Source organism: Orbicella faveolata, unplaced genomic scaffold (genome assembly GCF_042242905.1).
Source record: "Orbicella faveolata isolate gen_17 unplaced genomic scaffold, um_ofav_v1 contig_25, whole genome shotgun sequence".
NCBI classification, from domain to species: Eukaryota; Metazoa; Cnidaria; class Anthozoa; order Scleractinia; family Merulinidae; genus Orbicella; species Orbicella faveolata.
The window spans coordinates 15250951-15269989 of NW_028301553.1; the positions used below are offsets into that span (position 1 = coordinate 15250951).

General features: G+C 42.0%; 1 protein-coding gene across 2 annotated transcripts; it reads left to right on the forward strand.

Moving 5' to 3' along the window:
• Positions 1-1920: 1920 nt before the first annotated feature.
• On the forward strand, positions 1921-18366 carry LOC110042024 (filamin-A-like). 2 transcript variants are annotated; one of them, XM_089293647.1, is made up of 15 exons: positions 1921-2101; positions 3410-3864; positions 6609-7919; positions 8157-8443; positions 9144-9374; positions 9753-10121; positions 10328-10449; positions 11370-11505; positions 12099-12281; positions 13005-13289; positions 13733-14023; positions 14540-14942; positions 15478-15747; positions 16099-16389; positions 16490-18366. In XM_089293647.1, exons 2-15 carry the CDS (start codon positions 3492-3494, stop codon positions 16825-16827), a joined length of 4890 nt encoding a protein of 1629 aa, XP_089149773.1. In that variant the 5' UTR covers positions 1921-2101; positions 3410-3491; the 3' UTR covers positions 16828-18366. The 2 variants fall into 2 exon arrangements, with proteins under 2 accessions (XP_089149773.1, XP_020603000.2); XM_020747341.2 differs by lacking the exon at positions 1921-2101 and having other exon boundaries at positions 3251-3864.
• The last annotated feature ends 673 nt before the right edge of the window (positions 18367-19039 follow it).

Here is a 19039-nt window from a genome sequence, read left to right on the forward strand (position 1 = left end):
TGATAACCGATGACAGTGCAACAACATTGATGACAAGGAAATTACAACACATTAAGAACTTTTTTCTGAGTCTGGTTTCCTTTCCTTGTGCTCTCTTTTATTTATAAAAATAACTTTAAATAACTAATAGGGGCTAACTCTTTACGGTTCTTTTAGCCTCTAGGCTCTTTTTTTATAAGAATTATATTCTATCTTTCTTATTACACTCTCTTATTAATCAACTTCTAGTGTAGTCAATGTGCGAAGTTAATATCTTCCATGTAAATGTTTTCTTCCGAGCCAATAAAGATTATTGTTATTGTTGTGCATGATAGTTGGTGGTCAAACGGAAGCCCGTGCTACAACTATTATCATCAACTGTCATCGACTATCATGCGCCGTTTGGCCACTGAGGGTTTTAGGCCAGAGAAGCAGTGTCACACAGGAACAACAGGAACAACCTCTCTGAATTCCGACGCACTGCACAGGGTTTCGGTACAGACACGATCTTCACCAGAGGAACAGAAGGAATATTATCATTACCCACGAAACGAACTATATAAATGAATGATTCTATAGCACATTTTATTCTCTGATCCAGACTTAACAACAATATAGTTGCAAACCGTGAAGGTAAATCGGAAAGACACAAATATCTTAATATAAAAGTTTGTCTGAGTGGAGTGAAGCGCTCGTCATTAATCGTGATAAACTCATTTAAAATGGTCGTCCGGGCATGTTTTTCTTCATAAGTCCGATCTCAAATATTTAGACTCGCTGTTTTAATTCCATCTTCGAGCGGTCAAATAAAAACGAGGTGATCAACCAAAACAATCACATCTGGCCAATCACGACGCGCGTTCGAATTAGTCCTATTCAATGAACCAATCAGAGCTTACCGTGCAGGATTATGCTTAGAACGGGTGCCAAGCGCGGGAAAAGTAGAAGTACCCTATCCAAGATTGGTTTCAGTTTTGCATCTGATTGGCTGAAAAAAGTTGGTATACTCATTGGTTAGAAGGACATGCCTCGTGAAATTTGCGTGCACGCGTTCACGTAAGTTGCATCGTGCAATGCAAATTCATCGCATAACAGTGGTGAACGCTTAAGTAAGCAGTGTAGGGCCATTTCCGGTAATTTTCGCGAGTTAACAATGCTACATTAAAAAGATCGGTCTTTATTGTCTAGGTAACAAACAATCGCCTTTTAATTTTAGCTTAGTGACGCGACTGAAGTCTGGCGTCGTTAAAGAGTTTAATGGTCCGACCTCTTTGAACAAAAACGTTGCTATTTCCACCATGTTTGTTTGGACGTTGTTTAGGAGGGTAATAACATATAAGATATTAATACGGGCAACACGCAAACTGACAAGAAACAAGCATATTCTGTGTCCAAAAATAACTAAACAGTTATGACAGCTTTTACAATACAGCTCTCGAAGTTTGAAGCACCAAAGAGTTGTCTTCAACGAGTTTCTTCGTAATGCGAGCCTAGCTGACCGTGGGAAAATTCCTTATTCTTAATCACCAAAAATTATCTTTAGAAAGACTTTTTAGTTCCTGAATTAAAGGGATTAATCTTTTACTTGTGTTAAAGAAATTAATGGCTATACCTAATTTCAGGTAATTACAGTCTTCTGTCGTCACGAAGAGATGGACAAGCAATCGTTTATTTATTGAGAAAATGTCCTGGCCTTTTCGCACGCAAGTTGGTTTGGAAAGAAAATCAGATTAGTCACGAAAAACTTGAGCTGTTAGGCCGTCATGCTATGAATTTCGAAATTCTTCACGGCTGAAGTGTGACAACAGGTGCGCAAATTGTGCGTTTCCTTCGGAGAGACTGATGACGTAAACAGAATCCTATACGTAGAGGAAGACACGGCTGAATGGTTCGGAAGAACACACCTCGCAATATTCAGCGGTTTGTCTTAGTGTTTTGCATCAACAATTTATTTGTCTAGATTATTCTGTTGAATAGCCTGCATTTTTCGCTTTTGATGTCATTCCACCAAGATAGAGACCCTCTGAGTTTATCGCGAGTCTCACACTCGCCATTATCGACATCTACAAGACTTTCGTCCCAGAACTACCTCCGATTGTAGGAGAACTAATATTGTAAAACTGTGAGTAGAACATTTTGACTTAAATTTTCAATTATTGTATCTGTTTTTAGTAAGGATAAGTTAAATTCATGTTTATAATAGAGGTTTAAATTACCCCCACCAAATTTCAGTCGAGATCGATCTTTTTATAAAATTGAAAACGACTATCAGCTGTTGTGAGTTCCAGCTCAACACATACTGGCGAGACGAAATATTATTGTAGTTTGTTGGTAATGTTCGCTAGCTGATAAAGCCTTTAAAAAGAAGTTTATAGACTTCTTTAGCACTTGTTCTTTTTAACTTAACTGTGTACTTAATTTCCATTCCAAAGTTGAAAGTTGCATTTCGCAGTTACACAGATTATTCGCTTGAGATGTTTCCAAACAAAGACAACTGATATAACTTATAATCTTCATGTCAGTCAGTTTCACTGCGTTACTTTAGGAGAGCAGCAAGGTTAAAGTTAAAGAAAAGTTAAAGAAATTTGTCAACCCTTTAGCTTAACAAATTCAGTTCTTTCCCTCTCAGCCCTTTCCAGTCTGTTTCACACAGACTCCCAGGGCTTGATATTTTTCAATGTTCAATTAATTCTCAACATTCATCATAGAAGAAAATAATTTTTTTGGGGGGAGCGGGAGAAGTAAGGGGAGGGGGGGGGGGCACAGGATCCCTTTCGAGTTTGCATGCAATACGAGTCGCTAGTTCACCGAGCTTATAAGAAAATGTTACTGATCAGCAATGCAAATTGCATTTACAATTTTCTGAACCCCCGCTAGAAAGAATCTGGCACTCGTTAAATAAACTTCACGAGTAAATATTCAAAGTACATGTTTTGAAACGTATTGTACAGGAAAAAAAATTGATCTTTAGCGATATTTCTTTTAAAATTTGTTCTTTTTCACCTATTTCTCTCCAGAGGATGCCTTTGACTTTGACACTGCACCAAAACTATATCGTTATTTTTAGACGTTCGCGGGTCAAAACAGTAAAATTTTACCAAGTTTGAGGCTCGAGGCGACATTTATTGGTTTCATTAGCGGGAAAGCAATTGAATATTGAGCTCTGAGAATCTTGATTGTCTCTCCGATTCCAGCGATATCAATATCGTGACGGAAAACCCATTAACTGCGCTACCGCTCTCCATATAAGGAGGCGTCAATTGATATTTGTCACTTTCAAAATCCCACCGGGACTTTTCGAAGCCATTGAAGTGCAGTCGAGCAAGTCGTGCTGCGCATCAGAGATGTAAATTACTTGTATACATATTTCAAGCCAGCGTTTTAAATTCTACATTGTTTTCACGGGTGTTTTATCTTGTCAAATATGTAGAGGGTGTGTACACATCGAAGTAAGGCGGACGAAAACAAGAACTTTTGCCGAAGAAGGAGGGCTACAGGAGTGCTGACATAGAATGACTACCACGATCGATCGAGAGCAGAGCAGTATCAAGAGCCCGAGAAGTCCGTCCAAGGCGAACACTGGACAGTTCAGCTTCAAGGGATCTTTATACGTGGCTCGTAATGAGAAAGACTGGATTGAAATTCAGAAGAACACGTTTACAAATTGGTGTAATGTGCAAATCCAACCATACGGTGTGCAGATTACCGGAGACTTAGCCGATGCGTTTGGAGACGGATTAACTCTAGTGTACCTGGTTGAGTCGGTGTCGACCAAGAAAGTCGGCCGATACAACAAGAATCCCAAACTCTATGCACAGAAACTGGAAAATATCACAACCGCGCTGAAACTGCTGGAAAGTGACGGCATTAAGCTTGTGAATATAGGTAAGATGCTCAAATGTTTCGTGACACGACGAGACGTCTAATAAACTATCCCACGACAGTTTTATGACCTTTTCCTGTTCTTCACACTGTTTCTAAATACCGAGCAGCGTTAAATAAACATAACGGTACAATGTGTATTATTAAGGAGAAAGCCACCTAAAGATACATAAGAAAGCCATTATAATCATCCAGTACATGAAACAGAACTTAAGCTGCTCGCGATTAATTTCCGCGTGCATTCCTCGATTCAAGGCTATCGCTGTACAATGTGTCTTGAGATCACGCAATAATCGAGTTATTTCGTTCATAAGAGATATTTTGAGAGCTGAGAAATTTCAAAGCTTCTCTTAGACACAGGGCAATCTTTTTGACCCCCAAGAACAACTAATAATGTCCGTGCTTCGATAACGAGCACGATCGCTTTGAAGTTTGCCCTTCTGCAGACGATATTGCGCGTGAACTGATCGCACGCAAAGCGAAAACGTAAATAGATAAATGATAATACATTAGCGACTTGAACAGCAAATCTCTGGAGAATCTGCTTTAGGAGAACGACTCGACCATGACACTAAGTTCTACTGTGGTCGAACTACTTTAAAAACTTTCATTTTATGCTCGAGGCATTAAATATTTATTATATAGGTCTACAAGTTTCACCATTAGTAATGTTTACTTTTCGTTTTCGGTCAAACCCATATTTCCAGAGCTCTTTTTCTTTCGACTTTTATTTACAAAAACCGCAGACAAGGGAGCTACAAAAAGACTACGGTAATCAGTTAAGAATTTATGTTTCAGAGGGAGGTGAAAACAATTAAAGGTAATTTATGTGCGGTTTCGTCGTGCAGGTATTAATTTCATTCCATAAATTTTCGTTGCATTTGCCCAATCTTTTCCGTTTACGTTTTAGCGGTCATAAACCTCCTTCCGTGGGCAAAAATGCATTAAGAAGATAGTTTTTCTTGCTTTCTTTTTTCACTGAATATATCGATCAGCTTGCAGTATTGAAACATGTTTACCTTGACGATCGATTTTCGCAGCTTGTTATTTTTATAAGCATCATCAGGCGCCAAGGAAATATATAAGCTTACATTTTGATAACAGACCATTTATAGGGTACCATTGTTTCGACATTTAACCAAACTATCAAATTGGAGACTATTGGTTTCTCACTTGATATCTTTTGTCTTTTATTAAACACATGCAAGACGTACAATCGACATATCTTCAATATTGCACTTTCTTCACGGCGAATACAAACAAAGGGTGGCGCTTTCTGTAGATGGAACCACAACTTCCTTTCCTTACCTTTGGCAATTTAAATAAAGTTAATTTATCTCTAAAAAGCCCCAAAACGTATTTGATATTGCACCAGACGGGACTTAAGAGATATTGGCTCAACTATAAAACAAATTTGTCTTTCTATTTCAGTTGCAAATTAGGAAACTTAGACCTCCTGTAATTTCGCTAGAAAAACGCAGTCAAACGTGTATTCTAAGCCGTCACCTTGGGGATTGGGTTAAGGTCGCTAAATACAGGTGGACCGTTTATTCGCTAAACTTCGTGGAAGGACATCTTCATGTATATTGTCGTTGTTTCTTGCAGATATTGTTCGCCGTGGTTACAAGTAACCCGCTCTAAAGTATAGCTAAAAAAGCGCAGCGTAGAATTGTCTTGTTCTGTTTTCCCAGGCTCAGATCATCTTGCAAAGCTTCGAGTGGCTTAACTTGTTTTTCTATCCATACGCCTTAAAATTTTTGTTAGTAATTTATCTCTACCCCAACGCCCAGCTCTTGGGCGCGAGCCATTTGTGTGAAACGGAACAACTTTTCAACAAACAAAAAGGGAAAGCGGAAAAGACTAGTCCGTGTTTTATTAGCCTTTCAGAACGGCCGCGTATTGAAGAAGCAAATGGTAAAGTGATTTTGCGATCATTTCAGTAAAAACTAGAAAAAAGGAATACCTGCAAAGGTATTCTTTTTTCTGTCAAAAGACCTGTTTTTCCGTGAAAATGAGGTCTACTCCTTTACATGACGTCGTTGGCTACAGTATCCAGGCCCTCTCTATCTCGTCCTCGGGTTTCGCTTTCGCTCCAAGTTTGATTGGTCCATATTTACTTCAGACGTGTTGCTTCGACTGGGTTTCCCATTTCGGTTGTTTCAATAACGATTTTCCAGCTAACTGATTCTTCATTTGAACGATCTTTTCGTGTTACAGTGGAAACCTCAGCCTTACGGTCACCTCGTTTATACGACTAGTCTTTTTTTCCGGCAAAATGCCCACTCATTTTCTTATAAGAAAACCCCGTTAATCCGGCCACATTCTGAAATCCCAACCTGTATAATCTTCTATAATTTTACTCCATTAATAGGGCCACTCGAACCAGTCATGTTCATCTTTCCATTGTTTATTTTCAATTTTTTTTTTTAAAACCTTGCATTTCGAATGCTTATTAAAGAACAGTTGTTTATATGTGCAATATGTTTATATATGTCTGTCCCTATCGCGTTAGTACGGCCGCCCTGTTAATACGGTCAAATTGGCCCATTGGTGACCGTATTAATGGGGTTCCACTGTAATTGTTCCTTGGGCGTTTCTTACAGTCTATTCTGTCCTTCAAGAAAGCATGTCTAACGTAATGAATAGTTCTCTCCACCTTTGACAAAAGTGCCAAGACAGGGACACAAAAAAAATCATTTCAATCAACTGACAGATTTCGAGTTTATTTTCTTCTTTATATTATCTAGGCAACGAAGACATCGCCAATGGGAACGTCAAGCTTATTCTGGGTCTGATATGGAGGTTAATTCTTCATTATCAGATCAGCTCAAGTGGCAGCGCATCTGGAAAACAACTCCTCCTGCTGTGGCTTAAAAACGCTATTCCCGATATAAACATCAGAAATGTGACGACCGACTGGAATGATGGTATCGCTTTAAGCGCGCTTAACGAATTCTGTCAACCAGGACTCTGCCCGAACTACAAGAGTCTTAATCCCGACGTTCGGCTTTCTAACACGAGCAATGCCATGGACGATGCAGAGAAAAACTTTAAAATTCCGAAGGTGTTGTCTCCGGAATTCTTCGTGAGTCCGTACGTGGACGAGTTGAGTATGATGACGTATTTGTCATATTTCACTCAGCCGGGATCCGTCGGAGAGAAGCGAACTCTCGAGTTCATCAATGAGTCGGCGCCAGGCTTAAACGTGCGTAACTTCAACACGGATTGGAACGATGGGAAAAAGTTGTGCCAGTACTTAGAGGCTATTTGCCCTGGGATAATCCCAGATTATGAAAATATCGATCGCAACAGTCCTCTGGAAAACGCTACCTTGGCGTTGAACGTAGCCGAGGAGAAATTCGGGGTGAGAAAAGTGGTAACACCCGAGGAACTCGTGAGTCCCGATGTAGACGAGCTTAGTATCATGGCTTACATGCTTCAGTTCCGTACATGTGAAAAGCTTCAGAGCCATGCGCACATCTTCAAGGCGGACGGGGCCGGAATCAAGCGAGGAGTCCGTGGGAAAACGTCCGAGTTTTTCCTTCGCGGTCGCAAAGATGTTGGATTCGACGGCGTGCGTATCGACGTCAGAGGCCCGAGCGGGGAAATGACCGTGCCCGTGGAAACACAGCCCGAACCCGACGGATCTCTTCGATGCCGGTTTGTTCCTTTTGAAAGTGGTATTCACACGATTTCTATCAAGCATGTTGGGAAAGAGATCCCCAGCGGTCCATTCAAGGTCATGATGCATGAGAATGTCGCAGACGTGCAGGTTTCTGGAGCGGGAATCAAGCACGCCGTGGTCTTCAAGCCGGCAGAGTTCATTGTTCAAACCAAGGACGACAACTCACCCCCGGTGTCAGCGGTGGTAGAAGGACCCACAAAAACTGCGCACTGCACCATGGAACCCCTGGGGAATGGAAGATGGAGGGGGAGTTTTGTCCCTCGGGAAGTGGGCGAGCACAAGGTTCGCATTGAGGTCGGGGACACCCCATTGCTTGGCAGCCCCTTCACAACTAAAGTAGGAGACCCGACAAAGTGCAGTGTAGCTGGAAACGGTGAGTCGGTTCTTTACTTTACTTTACTTTGGTCACGCAGAGCCAATTACGCAAACGTTCTTTTACCTCGTCACGCGTGCTAAGATTGCGTGAGGTTTGCGTTGAAGTAGATATTCTTGTCACACAATCTTCGATCAAACAATCTGCCCTCTCAGAAGAGGAAAGAAGACCAACTGCGTGACGCGGGAAAAGATCGCTTACTTATTAATTAAAAACTTGCGTGTTTTTTTTTTTCAGAAACTGTTCGCAATCCCCTGATAGGACGTCCTGCTTCCTTCGATGTGGACACTTCCGGGGCGGGGCTAGGGGAACTGGCCATTCAGTGCCGGGGCCCCGCGGGGAATGTCCCGGTCGACGTGCGCCCGACTGCGCCGGGTCGATACAATGTATCGTTTATTCCCAACAAACCTGGGGAGTACAACATCCACTTTGTATTCAATGGAGACGATATACCAGGCAGTCCAATAAAGACTATTGTGAATGATCCAAACAAGATTGTGGCTCATGGAGAAGGACTGTATCAGGTACGGCGTGCATGCAATGAGATTTCAGAAATATTTTACAAATAATAGCAAACAATCATTAGAGTAGCTCTTGTCTGTTTTTCTTCCTTATCAATTTGTGAAGTCGAGAGAATTTACAGCGCATGCGCTTTTAACGATGATACGACGTAAACTTGAATGCTGCAAAACAGCCGGTTGTGTAGCTTAGAGAACCTCAGTATGAGATTGGCAAACATCACCCTTAACAAAGTTTCCAGAGCACGTAAAAAAGTCCAACTTGGTGCAGACGAGAGAACAGTACATATTATGAGGCGAACTGTAAGGCTTACAAGGTTTTAGTGTGGGATACCTGTGGTATCCCACACTATGGTCATATCGGCTCGTGTCCGTTAATGCAAAGGAGTTGTGTATCCCCCACATGTACCCTTTGGGTACCTATTTCTTATAAACAATAGATAAGGAGTAAAAACAATGCTCCATGCCCTAAGAACTAAAGATTAATAAGAAAAAAGCAAAATAGAAGTCTAAAGGGGTGAAGATCTACCGCACATTATCGCGGTTTTTTGTCGGAAATCGATCATTTTACAATATTGTTTTTTGAAAAAAAGTCTATTTTGCCCAATCGCAACCTCGATCCCAGGCTCTCTCCTTTGGAGAGAGACCTGGGATCGAGATTGGCCCAATTGTATTTTTTATCTTATCTTGTCTTATGTCATTCCAGGTCACCACCGACACTGAAGCAGAGTTTTTCATTTCTCTTCACGGCGCCGGTGACGGAGAACTGAAGGTGTACGGCGAGGCACCTTACGGGCACTTTCCTGTGGATTTACTACAGTCCCCTAAGGAGAAGGACACCTATATTGTGCGCTACACCCCCAGGGGTGTGGGTGAGCACAAAATTCATATCAACTTCGCTGGGGAGCCAGTTAAAGGCAGCCCGTACATAGTGAAGGTAAGACATTTACATGCAAGGCTGTTAGTAGTTCCCCGCCCCGTCCATGTTCCTGGGGGAAATGTTGGGATCATTTTGAGAAGCTGGAAAACGTGCCTAGTTCAACAGTAACCCACAATTATGGTTTGATTTCGAAGAACAGATCTCGAGAAATGAGAAGAGTTAACAAAAAAATGAGGACGGACAAAGATTACGCGAGTGGATATAGATCACAGTATGGGACAAACTTAAACACAAGAAGATCCCATTTACGTGGAAGTCGTTTAAAAGTTGCTTTAATATTAGGCTCAATTTATATATTTTTTGCACACCTCACAACTCGACGTCCGGAGACAAAATGAAGACATGGAACGATTCTTAGAATTTTTTCGATACTAGGTGGCAGATCCCCGTCAGGTCACCCTGGAAACGCATCAGTTGGAGCGCGCACCGAAGCGCTTCACAGTGCGTCACGAGGTGGACATACCTGTGCAGGTGCCTAGCTCTGCTGGAGAGGGCCAGCTAGAGGCTGCCGTTATGGGCCCTGACGAGTCCAGTGTCCCGTCCACGGTGACGAAGGAGGACGATGGGTACCATCACATCCGGTTTGTACCCCGTCAGACAGGAGAACACAGAGTGATGGTCAAGTATGGCGGCAAGGAGGTATCCAGCAGCCCATACGTCATCCGCATCCGGGACTCTACCAGTATGAAGGTCAAGGTGACGGAAATGGAGCAGATGAGGACTGGGTATTCCGCACGAAAAGAGGTTCGTAATTTCAGTTGTAACTTCCACTTCAAGGTAATCTTTCGAGGTTGCCGTTAGTAACACGGGATACTCTCAGGCTAACAACAGGATGCTCAGATTCTTTGGTTCTGTTGCAAATATCCTGTTATACGTCAGCGTCCATGAAAATCTTATATTAAATAAACCGTGAATAATTATTGTGATCTATATATTACCTCTGGTTTTAGGTTGATGTTCCTATTGAGGTCCCAGAAGAAGTCGACGAAATCTCTGCTTCTGTTCAGGACGAGGATGGCAAACCCGTGCATTCAACACTGACCCTTGAGCCAGACGGCTTATACCACGTGAGGTACAATCGCATGTGTTGCGTGACGTTGTAAAAACACTGGGTGACTTCCCGTGGCTAAGTCACACTAATTTAAAAAAAACTTATTTATAATTTAAACAAGAGTTCTTGTAAATCTATTGAAACCTTCGAATCCTTGTTTGAAAGGACAGAAAAACATTATCTTAGTACGGTCAAACCTGTATTAGGACGGTCAAACCTGTATTAGGCGGACACCCTTGGGACCCGTGATAGTGTCCGCTGAAAACAGGTTCCCTCAGAACTCGTCGTAAAAGGGTCATTAATGTTCTTCAGTATTAAAAGGCCTTGGAAGGGTCAAATAGCATTCTTGTTAACGGTTGATAACTCTGAAATACCGTATTTCCATGAACAATGACAAGTATATGAGGTGAAGCGATTTAAGAATACAGCAACAGTATCTATATTGCTCGAATTATGCGACGTTTCGGCACAAAATCAAACAAGAACAAATGTTCTGTAAAAACAGTAACGAATTATATAAAATATCACATTTCTGTGACAGCTGTTTGTCGGCAAACTGAAATGACCGATCTATTAAAACGTGGACAAAAAAACATGTATCCATTTTGCAGTGTCCGGTTATACAGGTTTCTAACAATAGAAATGACCATAAAAGTCAAGTTTGAGGTGTCTACGTCCGCTCAATAGAAGTGTCCGTTGAATACAGATATTTTTTACAGTAAAAATGCGGAAAACGAGATATAGGACTTGCACTGCTGTCCGCTTTATAGAGGGTGTCCACCTAATATGGGGTCCGCTTAATACAGGTTTGACTGTAGCTGGAAAACTGAATGATTTCTGTTTAAGGTCTAAGTAATTCCCTGTATGTGATGTAGAATCAAAGTAGGTTCGGAGTCTACCTTCACTCTGCCAAGAGTTCTTACGTATTGTGTATGCTTTAGGTTCGTTCCTTACAAACCCGGTCGCTATACGGTTGATGTGCGCTGCGGAGGACAATCCATAGAAAACAGTCCTTTTGTGATGAAAATCTCAGAAGCGGAGGCAGTGTCAGTAAAACTAAAAGAGTTCGAGAAACAGGTAAGCTGTTGGACTGGTGCCCACACCTGCAGTCAGAGGAGGTCTTATATTCCCACTCCATTAACCCTTGAAGAAGGAAGAACTGAAAAGAAGGCGTTAATCAATAGTTTGAGCGTGTTATTTCTTCTTACAATATCGAGACAGCGAGACGTTGTTTTACAGGCATGTGACGAAAAGAAGCTAAAAGAAAGCAAAGCATCGACCAGAGGATTTGCTCAGGAATCTAAGTCTGTACATGTAACCTCTTGTTGCATTGGGGGTTGTGTAAGAGAGATACATCGATGTCCTTTGATCTTCAAAATCCTCGCTGCTTCCACGTGCTATTCTTATTGTATAATCAACTCCCATCCTTCCCCTCCGGTGGCTACTTTCTTGTGTGGGCTATATAGGTATGTGCGGCCCCAAAGGGTATGGCTCTTTAGCCGTTTTAGTCAGAAATGGGGTAGGGAAAATCGCAGATTTTCGTCTTAATAGGGTTAACATTTTGGAAAACGGGCCGCACACCTCCAACCAATTTTTCTGGGAGTACCGCTGGGCTATTTTTCCATTTCTGTATATCTTAGTAACCTGTCTCTCCTCCCCTCCCCTGCCAGGAAGGAGTTCGTTATCACGTGGGGTATGAGGTGGACGTACCAATGGAAATCCCAGCAGAAGTTGATGAAGTTTCGGCTGCCGTGTATGACCCGGATGGTAACACAGTGAAATCCACTTTCCAGAAAGAACCTGATGGTCTTTATCACTTGAGATTTACTCCAACCAAGATAGGGCAGTACAATGTAAGTAGAGTCTCATCAAGATCTTATTTCCTTTTACAAGATTAACTCATTTTCAAGCAGTAGGTGACGAGAATAAATTAAATCATCAGCAGGGGTAGTTGTTTTGATGAACCTCCAGATTCTCAGAAGCGACATTACATAAATGCATAGCAACCGGTATAGAGAATTAATATTTCGAGCTAAGGACTGATTATAGAGCAAATTATTGTCTTTCCAGATATTTGCTGGAAAAGCTGACATTAAAAGGCCAGTGAAAATTGATTACAGAAAAGGTGGAACTTTTCAACATATGTTATCATTATATTTTCGGCAGATATCTTGTTTCACTTGTTTTGCTCATGAATTATATAACCAGAGGGTGAAAGATTCACGCACCGTTTGAAAAATTGAATTGAAAATTTTGATTCTCAAATTGTAATTCTTGTTTAGAGCGATTTTAAATCGAGTGTCGGAAAACCAAAGTAATCACTCTAGCCAATCACAAAGGACACGGGCAATACAGCGAACCAATCAAGACTCGATCTGACTCGAAGCGTGCGAAAACGCGTGCGAACGAATCTCAATTGGTTTTGGTTTTACTTCTGATTGGATGAAAAATTGGCGCGACATTTTTAAGCCAATCATTAGCATAGTCGTGCAAAACCAATCACTTTTCAACAGTCAAATGTAAACTACTCTAACGCAAAACACTGAAACTTTCTAATTCTTTTGTTCTCTCTTTAGATTGACATTCGCCGTGGAGGAGTCTCCGTGGAAAACAGTCCGTTCCCGTTACACGTAGCCCAGCCAGACACAGCCGTGGTCCGACTGCGCCAACCGGAGGAGTCTGAGAACAAGTACTTAGTCCGCCGCGAGCTTGATATCGCGCTCGATGCAGCAGAAGGTACTCGGAATATGTCTTCATATGTTGATGGACCCGACAACGAGAATGTACCTTCATCTTTTGATAAAGGAGACGATGGGTTGTACCACGTGAAGTTTGTGCCGTACACACCTGGAACTTACAAGGTAAGGACTCGGTAGAAAATGATCTCCCACACTAACCTTTTGAGTCAACCCTTTCCCGTGTCTTGTTTTTTTTGGAAACAGTTTCACACGACCTCTTTTTAATAAAAGCCATCACACCCGAACAAAGAAAACCCTTTGTTACAACAAAGATGGGATCCCCCTTTGGCTTCTCCTTTGTTTTTTTCAGTTGCGGAAACAAGATATTTCGCGGGAAACAAAGAGACCCTGCGGTAATAACAGTTCTAAAAATAGAAACACACGGGAAAGGGTCGATTCTAGGGTATAGGACGCATAGAGACTCCGGGTGATGGGTTCCTGTACGGAGAGGCGAATTCGGGTTTTCTCATGATGTCACAAAACTAAAAAAGTTATATCCCCTCTTCTATAAATCTAATTTTGAAACCTGTTTCCACGTTTCTGTGTACATTGTATTCTTTCACCAGGTTCATGTTAAAAGTGACGGCGTTCCAGTGGCCAGCAGTCCCTTCCTGATCAAAGTGGGTGATCCAGGCAAGGTACAGGTTGCGCATGTGCGTAGCGAGGAGCTATTTGCGGAGCGAGTCATCAAGAACGAGGTGGACTTGGCGGTAGAAAGCCCGTATGACATGAACGATAAAGACTTCTCCGCAACAGTGACTAGCCCGGATGGAGAAAACGTGCCTTGTCACGTGAGCAAAGGAACCGACAATCGTCACCACGTGAAGTTCACCCCGCACAAACCGGGTCCATATAAGGTAAAAAGCGATCTGATTCAAATAAGGTAAAAATACCATAAAAGGTTTAAAACGTGTATTGGAAGGGTTGTTGAAGTGATGATGAATGAGGTGGTGTGGGGCCTTATTGTAGGGAGGAGGGGAGGGGGCTTACTATTGGAGGCAATTTTACGTTTTGAATTGAATCACTGGGCTATGCATTGGAAGAAATTATGCGTCTGGAAAAGATAAGGTGCCTAAAAGCAAAGAATACCTCGTGGTGACTGAAAAAAATCAGCATCAAAAGTCTGTCTGCACTATCCAATTTACATTTAAATTTATATTTGCACTTGCTCGAATTTAAATAAATAATCCAAGCTATATGGTCGGGAAGTTTTTCACATTATCGGGAGAAATTGCATTGTTCTTCAAGACATCAGATTTAACGAGGCCTATTTTCGGAGGTGGGGTTTGTTTTCAGGATTTTACAGCGCGAAAGTTGTAAGTGAAAAAAGAAATAACCTTGCTTCAATTCACTATTATTATCTTTGTGCGCAGGTGGATGTTCGTTACGGAGGTGAACCCGTCCAAGGCTCTCCGTTTACAGTGAACGTCACGGACCAAGTCCAAGCAGCCCAAGTGGTGAATTTCAACCAAGCTGATCAACGCTTCATCGAGAACCGTGAGGCGAACATTCCGATCAAGATTGCAGAAGGCTCCTCGGCAGATTATCTGAAATGTCGTGTGACTGATCCAGAGATGGAACTACTTCACAACGAGTTGTCTTACGACCCAGCCACCAGCTTGCACCACGTGCGGTTTGTACCGCTGAGGCCTGGCCGCCATAGGGTGGACGTGGAGTATGACGGAGTGCCGGTAGAGGGTTCACCGTTCATGTTAAACATTGAAGGAAGCGAGGGACATAAGAAGGTTTTTGCGTCAGGAGACGGACTCAAAGGAGGTAAATGAAACCTCTTTCTGTTTGCTTACAGCCTGCGGGTGGGGTTACTCTTGAAAGTTTTATACGAGGAGGCTCCGCCCCAAGGTTCAACCCCTCACCCTTTTGTATACCATTTTCACAGAAAAGCTACCCCATTTTCGTATACCTTTTATTGAAAAAAGGTGCCTCTTTAACATACCTACTTAAGAACACTGCACTCCTTTTCATTCCTTGGAATGAAGTTAATGAACAATATTACGCGAGAAGATTAAGCATTACCAGAAGAGATGTTAACCAAAAGACAAATATTGTTTGTTCAGTTCGTGTTATGGCAGAAATCTAGATACTCCGATTTCCCTACCCTTTCATGTACCTCATCTTGTGAAATCCCTACCCTCTAATATACTTGAAAGGTACCCCTTTCGGACAGAGCCTGCCCGTATAGGCCATTACGGGGAGTACCCCCAGGGGAAGGGGGCTTTCAGTAAACGAGTAGAGGAGACGGTTGAAATCCAGGCTAGAGACACCTTCTTACCTCGATTGTCTTTTTTCACAGGTATAGTAAACGAGAAGATAGATTTCATGGTGGATGCTCGTAATGCCGGCCGTGGGAAACTGACAGGCAAGCTTACTGGAATCAAATACCACACAGACATAGAAGTGAATGACTTGAAGGACGGTCGGTACGCCTGCCACTACCTTGTGCCGCAGACGGGTGCTTATGTCCTGTCCCTGATGTGGAATGGACAACATATCCCGGATAGTCCTTATAAGGTCACCATCAGGGAAGCACAAGTTATGAAAGCGACAAGTTGTGTTGTTGAAGGTGAGAAATATCTAAAGCCAAGATTGCTTTAGACAACTGACTTACCCTCCGTGAGCTTTGCACTCTCTCTCTCTCTTGCTTCAAAAGAAAAGTGTGATGAACGTTCTCTTTACAACAATGACTGGAAGTCGACGGGGAATTTTTTCTTCGATAAAACGCTCGTCTCGTAATAGTAAACACTTAGTTTGAATCTGAATTATTACTGCTAGCCTTAATTACAGTTAATGTGAACACGGTTGACAAAAAGCCACAAGTAAGTAACAAAGAAATATTCACCCAAACAAAGTGACTAATAAACTAATAAAGAGCAACAAGGCGCTTAAAAACCAGTTTAACTTGTTTGACCATCAGGGAACATGCTCAAGGAGGGTGCCAGTGCTACAGTGGGTCAAGCCATGGGGTTCAATATCAACAGCAAGGATGCGGGCCCGGGTCAGCTTTACGTACGCTGTCAGGGACCCTCAAAGGACTGTGACTGCACCGTGTTTGACAACAAAGACTCTACATACCAAGTACAGATCTTTCCCACCGAAGTTGGCAACCATCTTGTGTACGTAGAGTGGGGTGGAAGGCCGGTTCATGGAAGCCCCTTTTTGGTGCGCGTGGGACAGCCCCCTGACCCTAGCAAAGTCCGTGTGTATGGTATGTGCCTTCACTCCTCAGTAAAATGTCCTGCAGTTGTTCAAAGCAAATGACATTGATAATGTCTAAATATTTCTTCTATGTTTTTTTTTTTTGTCAGGTCCTGGATTGGAAAATGGATTGTTAAGAAGTTTTAAAGGTGAATTTCTCGTCGAAACTAAGGGTGCAGGACCAGGAACGCTCAAGATAAGAATCCATGGACCTCGAGGGGCCTTCAAGGTGGAAATGTACCGTGACACGTCTAAGGAACGCTCTATCGGTGTGCGATACAACCCCACTGAAGCAGGACGTTATATAATCAACATCAAATGGGCTGACCAACATATACCTGGCAGTCCTTTCGACGTCACGATAGTTGAAACTAGAGAAGAACTTGAATCGCTTAACGAATTGAATGATAATGCGGTGCTTTATCAACAAAGAGACGCGAGACTTTAGGAGACTGGTAGCTAGTGTGTATTTAAACTTGTCCCCAGTGTCTTCTCGGTCAGTCAAATCCAATATGGCGTCTTTACAAGTGAGTGTGGGACGCGCGTAATATTGCCATCTTTAAACGTTTGCTAGATCCAGAATTGCTCTTATTTGCAAATATGGGATGAGTTGTGTATCGCGGTCGTGTCAATTGGTATTGAGCTGGTTAGTCAGGGAAATTTTGCCTTTTTTGGTAGAAAACTGTCGGTTGCGACTGCTCTATGGTAAGAGAGTGGAAATTTGTTAGTAACACGACATTCAACCTCGAATCGGAAACTGTCTGGTGTTTTTTTTAACGAGATATCCCACAAACGGCTCTCGTTTTCAAAACGCTTAAATGAGAGCACGGATGTTGTGTTACACCTCATAGCCGCCGCACTTCCACAATAGTTAGTATCACAAATTTATAATGCAACTTCTAGTACTGTATGTAGTTTCTTTTTTTCCCGTGAATTTCTAGTTTTATACGGAATCTTCAAATGGACTCAAAACTCCTTAAACAATTATGTCAAATCGTAGATCCGCGGAGAGTAGAAACTAGTAAGCCAATTACGGACTCATCTTACTGTAGGCCTGTTATGATTGGCGTGAGACAGCGTAATCTTTTTGATTGACGGAAGAGTAATTCAGTTGATATGGTTTTCCTTGGTTTCAAAGCCTAGGTCAGCATAAGGAAACTGTTTTACTGCGCATGAGTATATTAGAGTATTTTTCTTGGGTAAGGTTTAGCGGTGCGCGGGGCTGTCTCGAGTTTTTATCAGTTTCTTGTCGAGTCTTTGATCCTTTGCGTCACTTTGAGTTATAGTTGCAAGTCTGTATTTGCTCTCAGCATCAAAAGAAGTTTTTAATTAAAAAAATAAGTGAACCAAACTGGATCAATTCAACGAAGCGGATTAAGATTCCAGTTAAAAAAAAACGTAAACCAACTGTTAAGTAATATCTTTAACCCGGGCTTCTGCTGTAGCGTCAACTAAGGTTTGCGTATCTTCCGCGGAGACAAAACGAATTTCTGCAAGCCATGACGTGGGAATGTATATTTGTTGGCTAGAATCCCAAATAATTCTATTTAAAGTAACTAAGCTATATATTTATACGGTACCTAGACTAGATTAAATCGGTTGCTTGTGTATTTATCAGGTCTTTCAATATATCATCGTGTATTGGACACAAATATCACATTGATCAAGAACAGAATTCTGTGTATTTAAAGGTCCACTTCTCCCGTCTCAATTTAGTAACGTGTGTCGTACAAAATATTGCTTGAGTTTTTGGGATAGTCAGAATTTATTAGCTTACTGAATTTTTATTAAGGTGCGCTGCAATCAGCGTCTGGAGAAAATGACGTTTTTTGTAGCGGGGTTTGTGAAGTTTAGAAAACGACACGAGATTCGTGTCAATAATAGAAATGGACAAGGAGTGTACAAGGTTTTCACTTACTGTAAAGGTACACTTTAAAGGTTTAGTTAGATTTGTTACTAATTTGTAAATAAAAGTCTATTTTGGCCACCTGCGTATCACCTTTATGTTCTACTGCCATACCCAAGTCTCGCGCGGCCGAGATTTGTCTTCATAGCGTCACAGAGATCTGGTCACAAGAACTTCATGTTTTTCCTCTTTTGACAAAAAGATGTTGATAGAGCAGGACTGTAGTACAAAACGTTCTATAGGACTTGTAGAATCCCACCAGCGAATATGGGAGAAGAAAGTATGAGAGTGTGTTAGAACTCCTAAGTAAAAGACTAAAAGAGTAACCAACATGTCACACGCGATCTTTTTTGGCGGTCGCGCGCGCGTCCTCGAGGGGTCGTACGAAAGTCGAGCAGGGAAAGGGTCTTAGACGTACTGCTGATTTTTCTTCAATTTTTAAGCCTGACCCGAAGAATTTACGCCCGGTTTTTTTCACTCTCTTATTGAAAAGCAATATGCTCCACACCGAAACTAAAATTTCTACAATCTCTCCCAGAAAAACTCGACCACGCAAACCACTCCTGAAGTTCTTACTCCATATGACATCCTTCCGGTGATAATGAGTTCCGCTGGAAGGATACTCAACTCACGTCCCAGTTATTGGACTTGTCACAGGAGGTACTTCAACACACTTGATCACGTCTTCGATGTTGCATCTCATGTTGTCTGCTTTCTCACGAACGTCCAACTTCCTGCGTCAAAAGAACGGAAA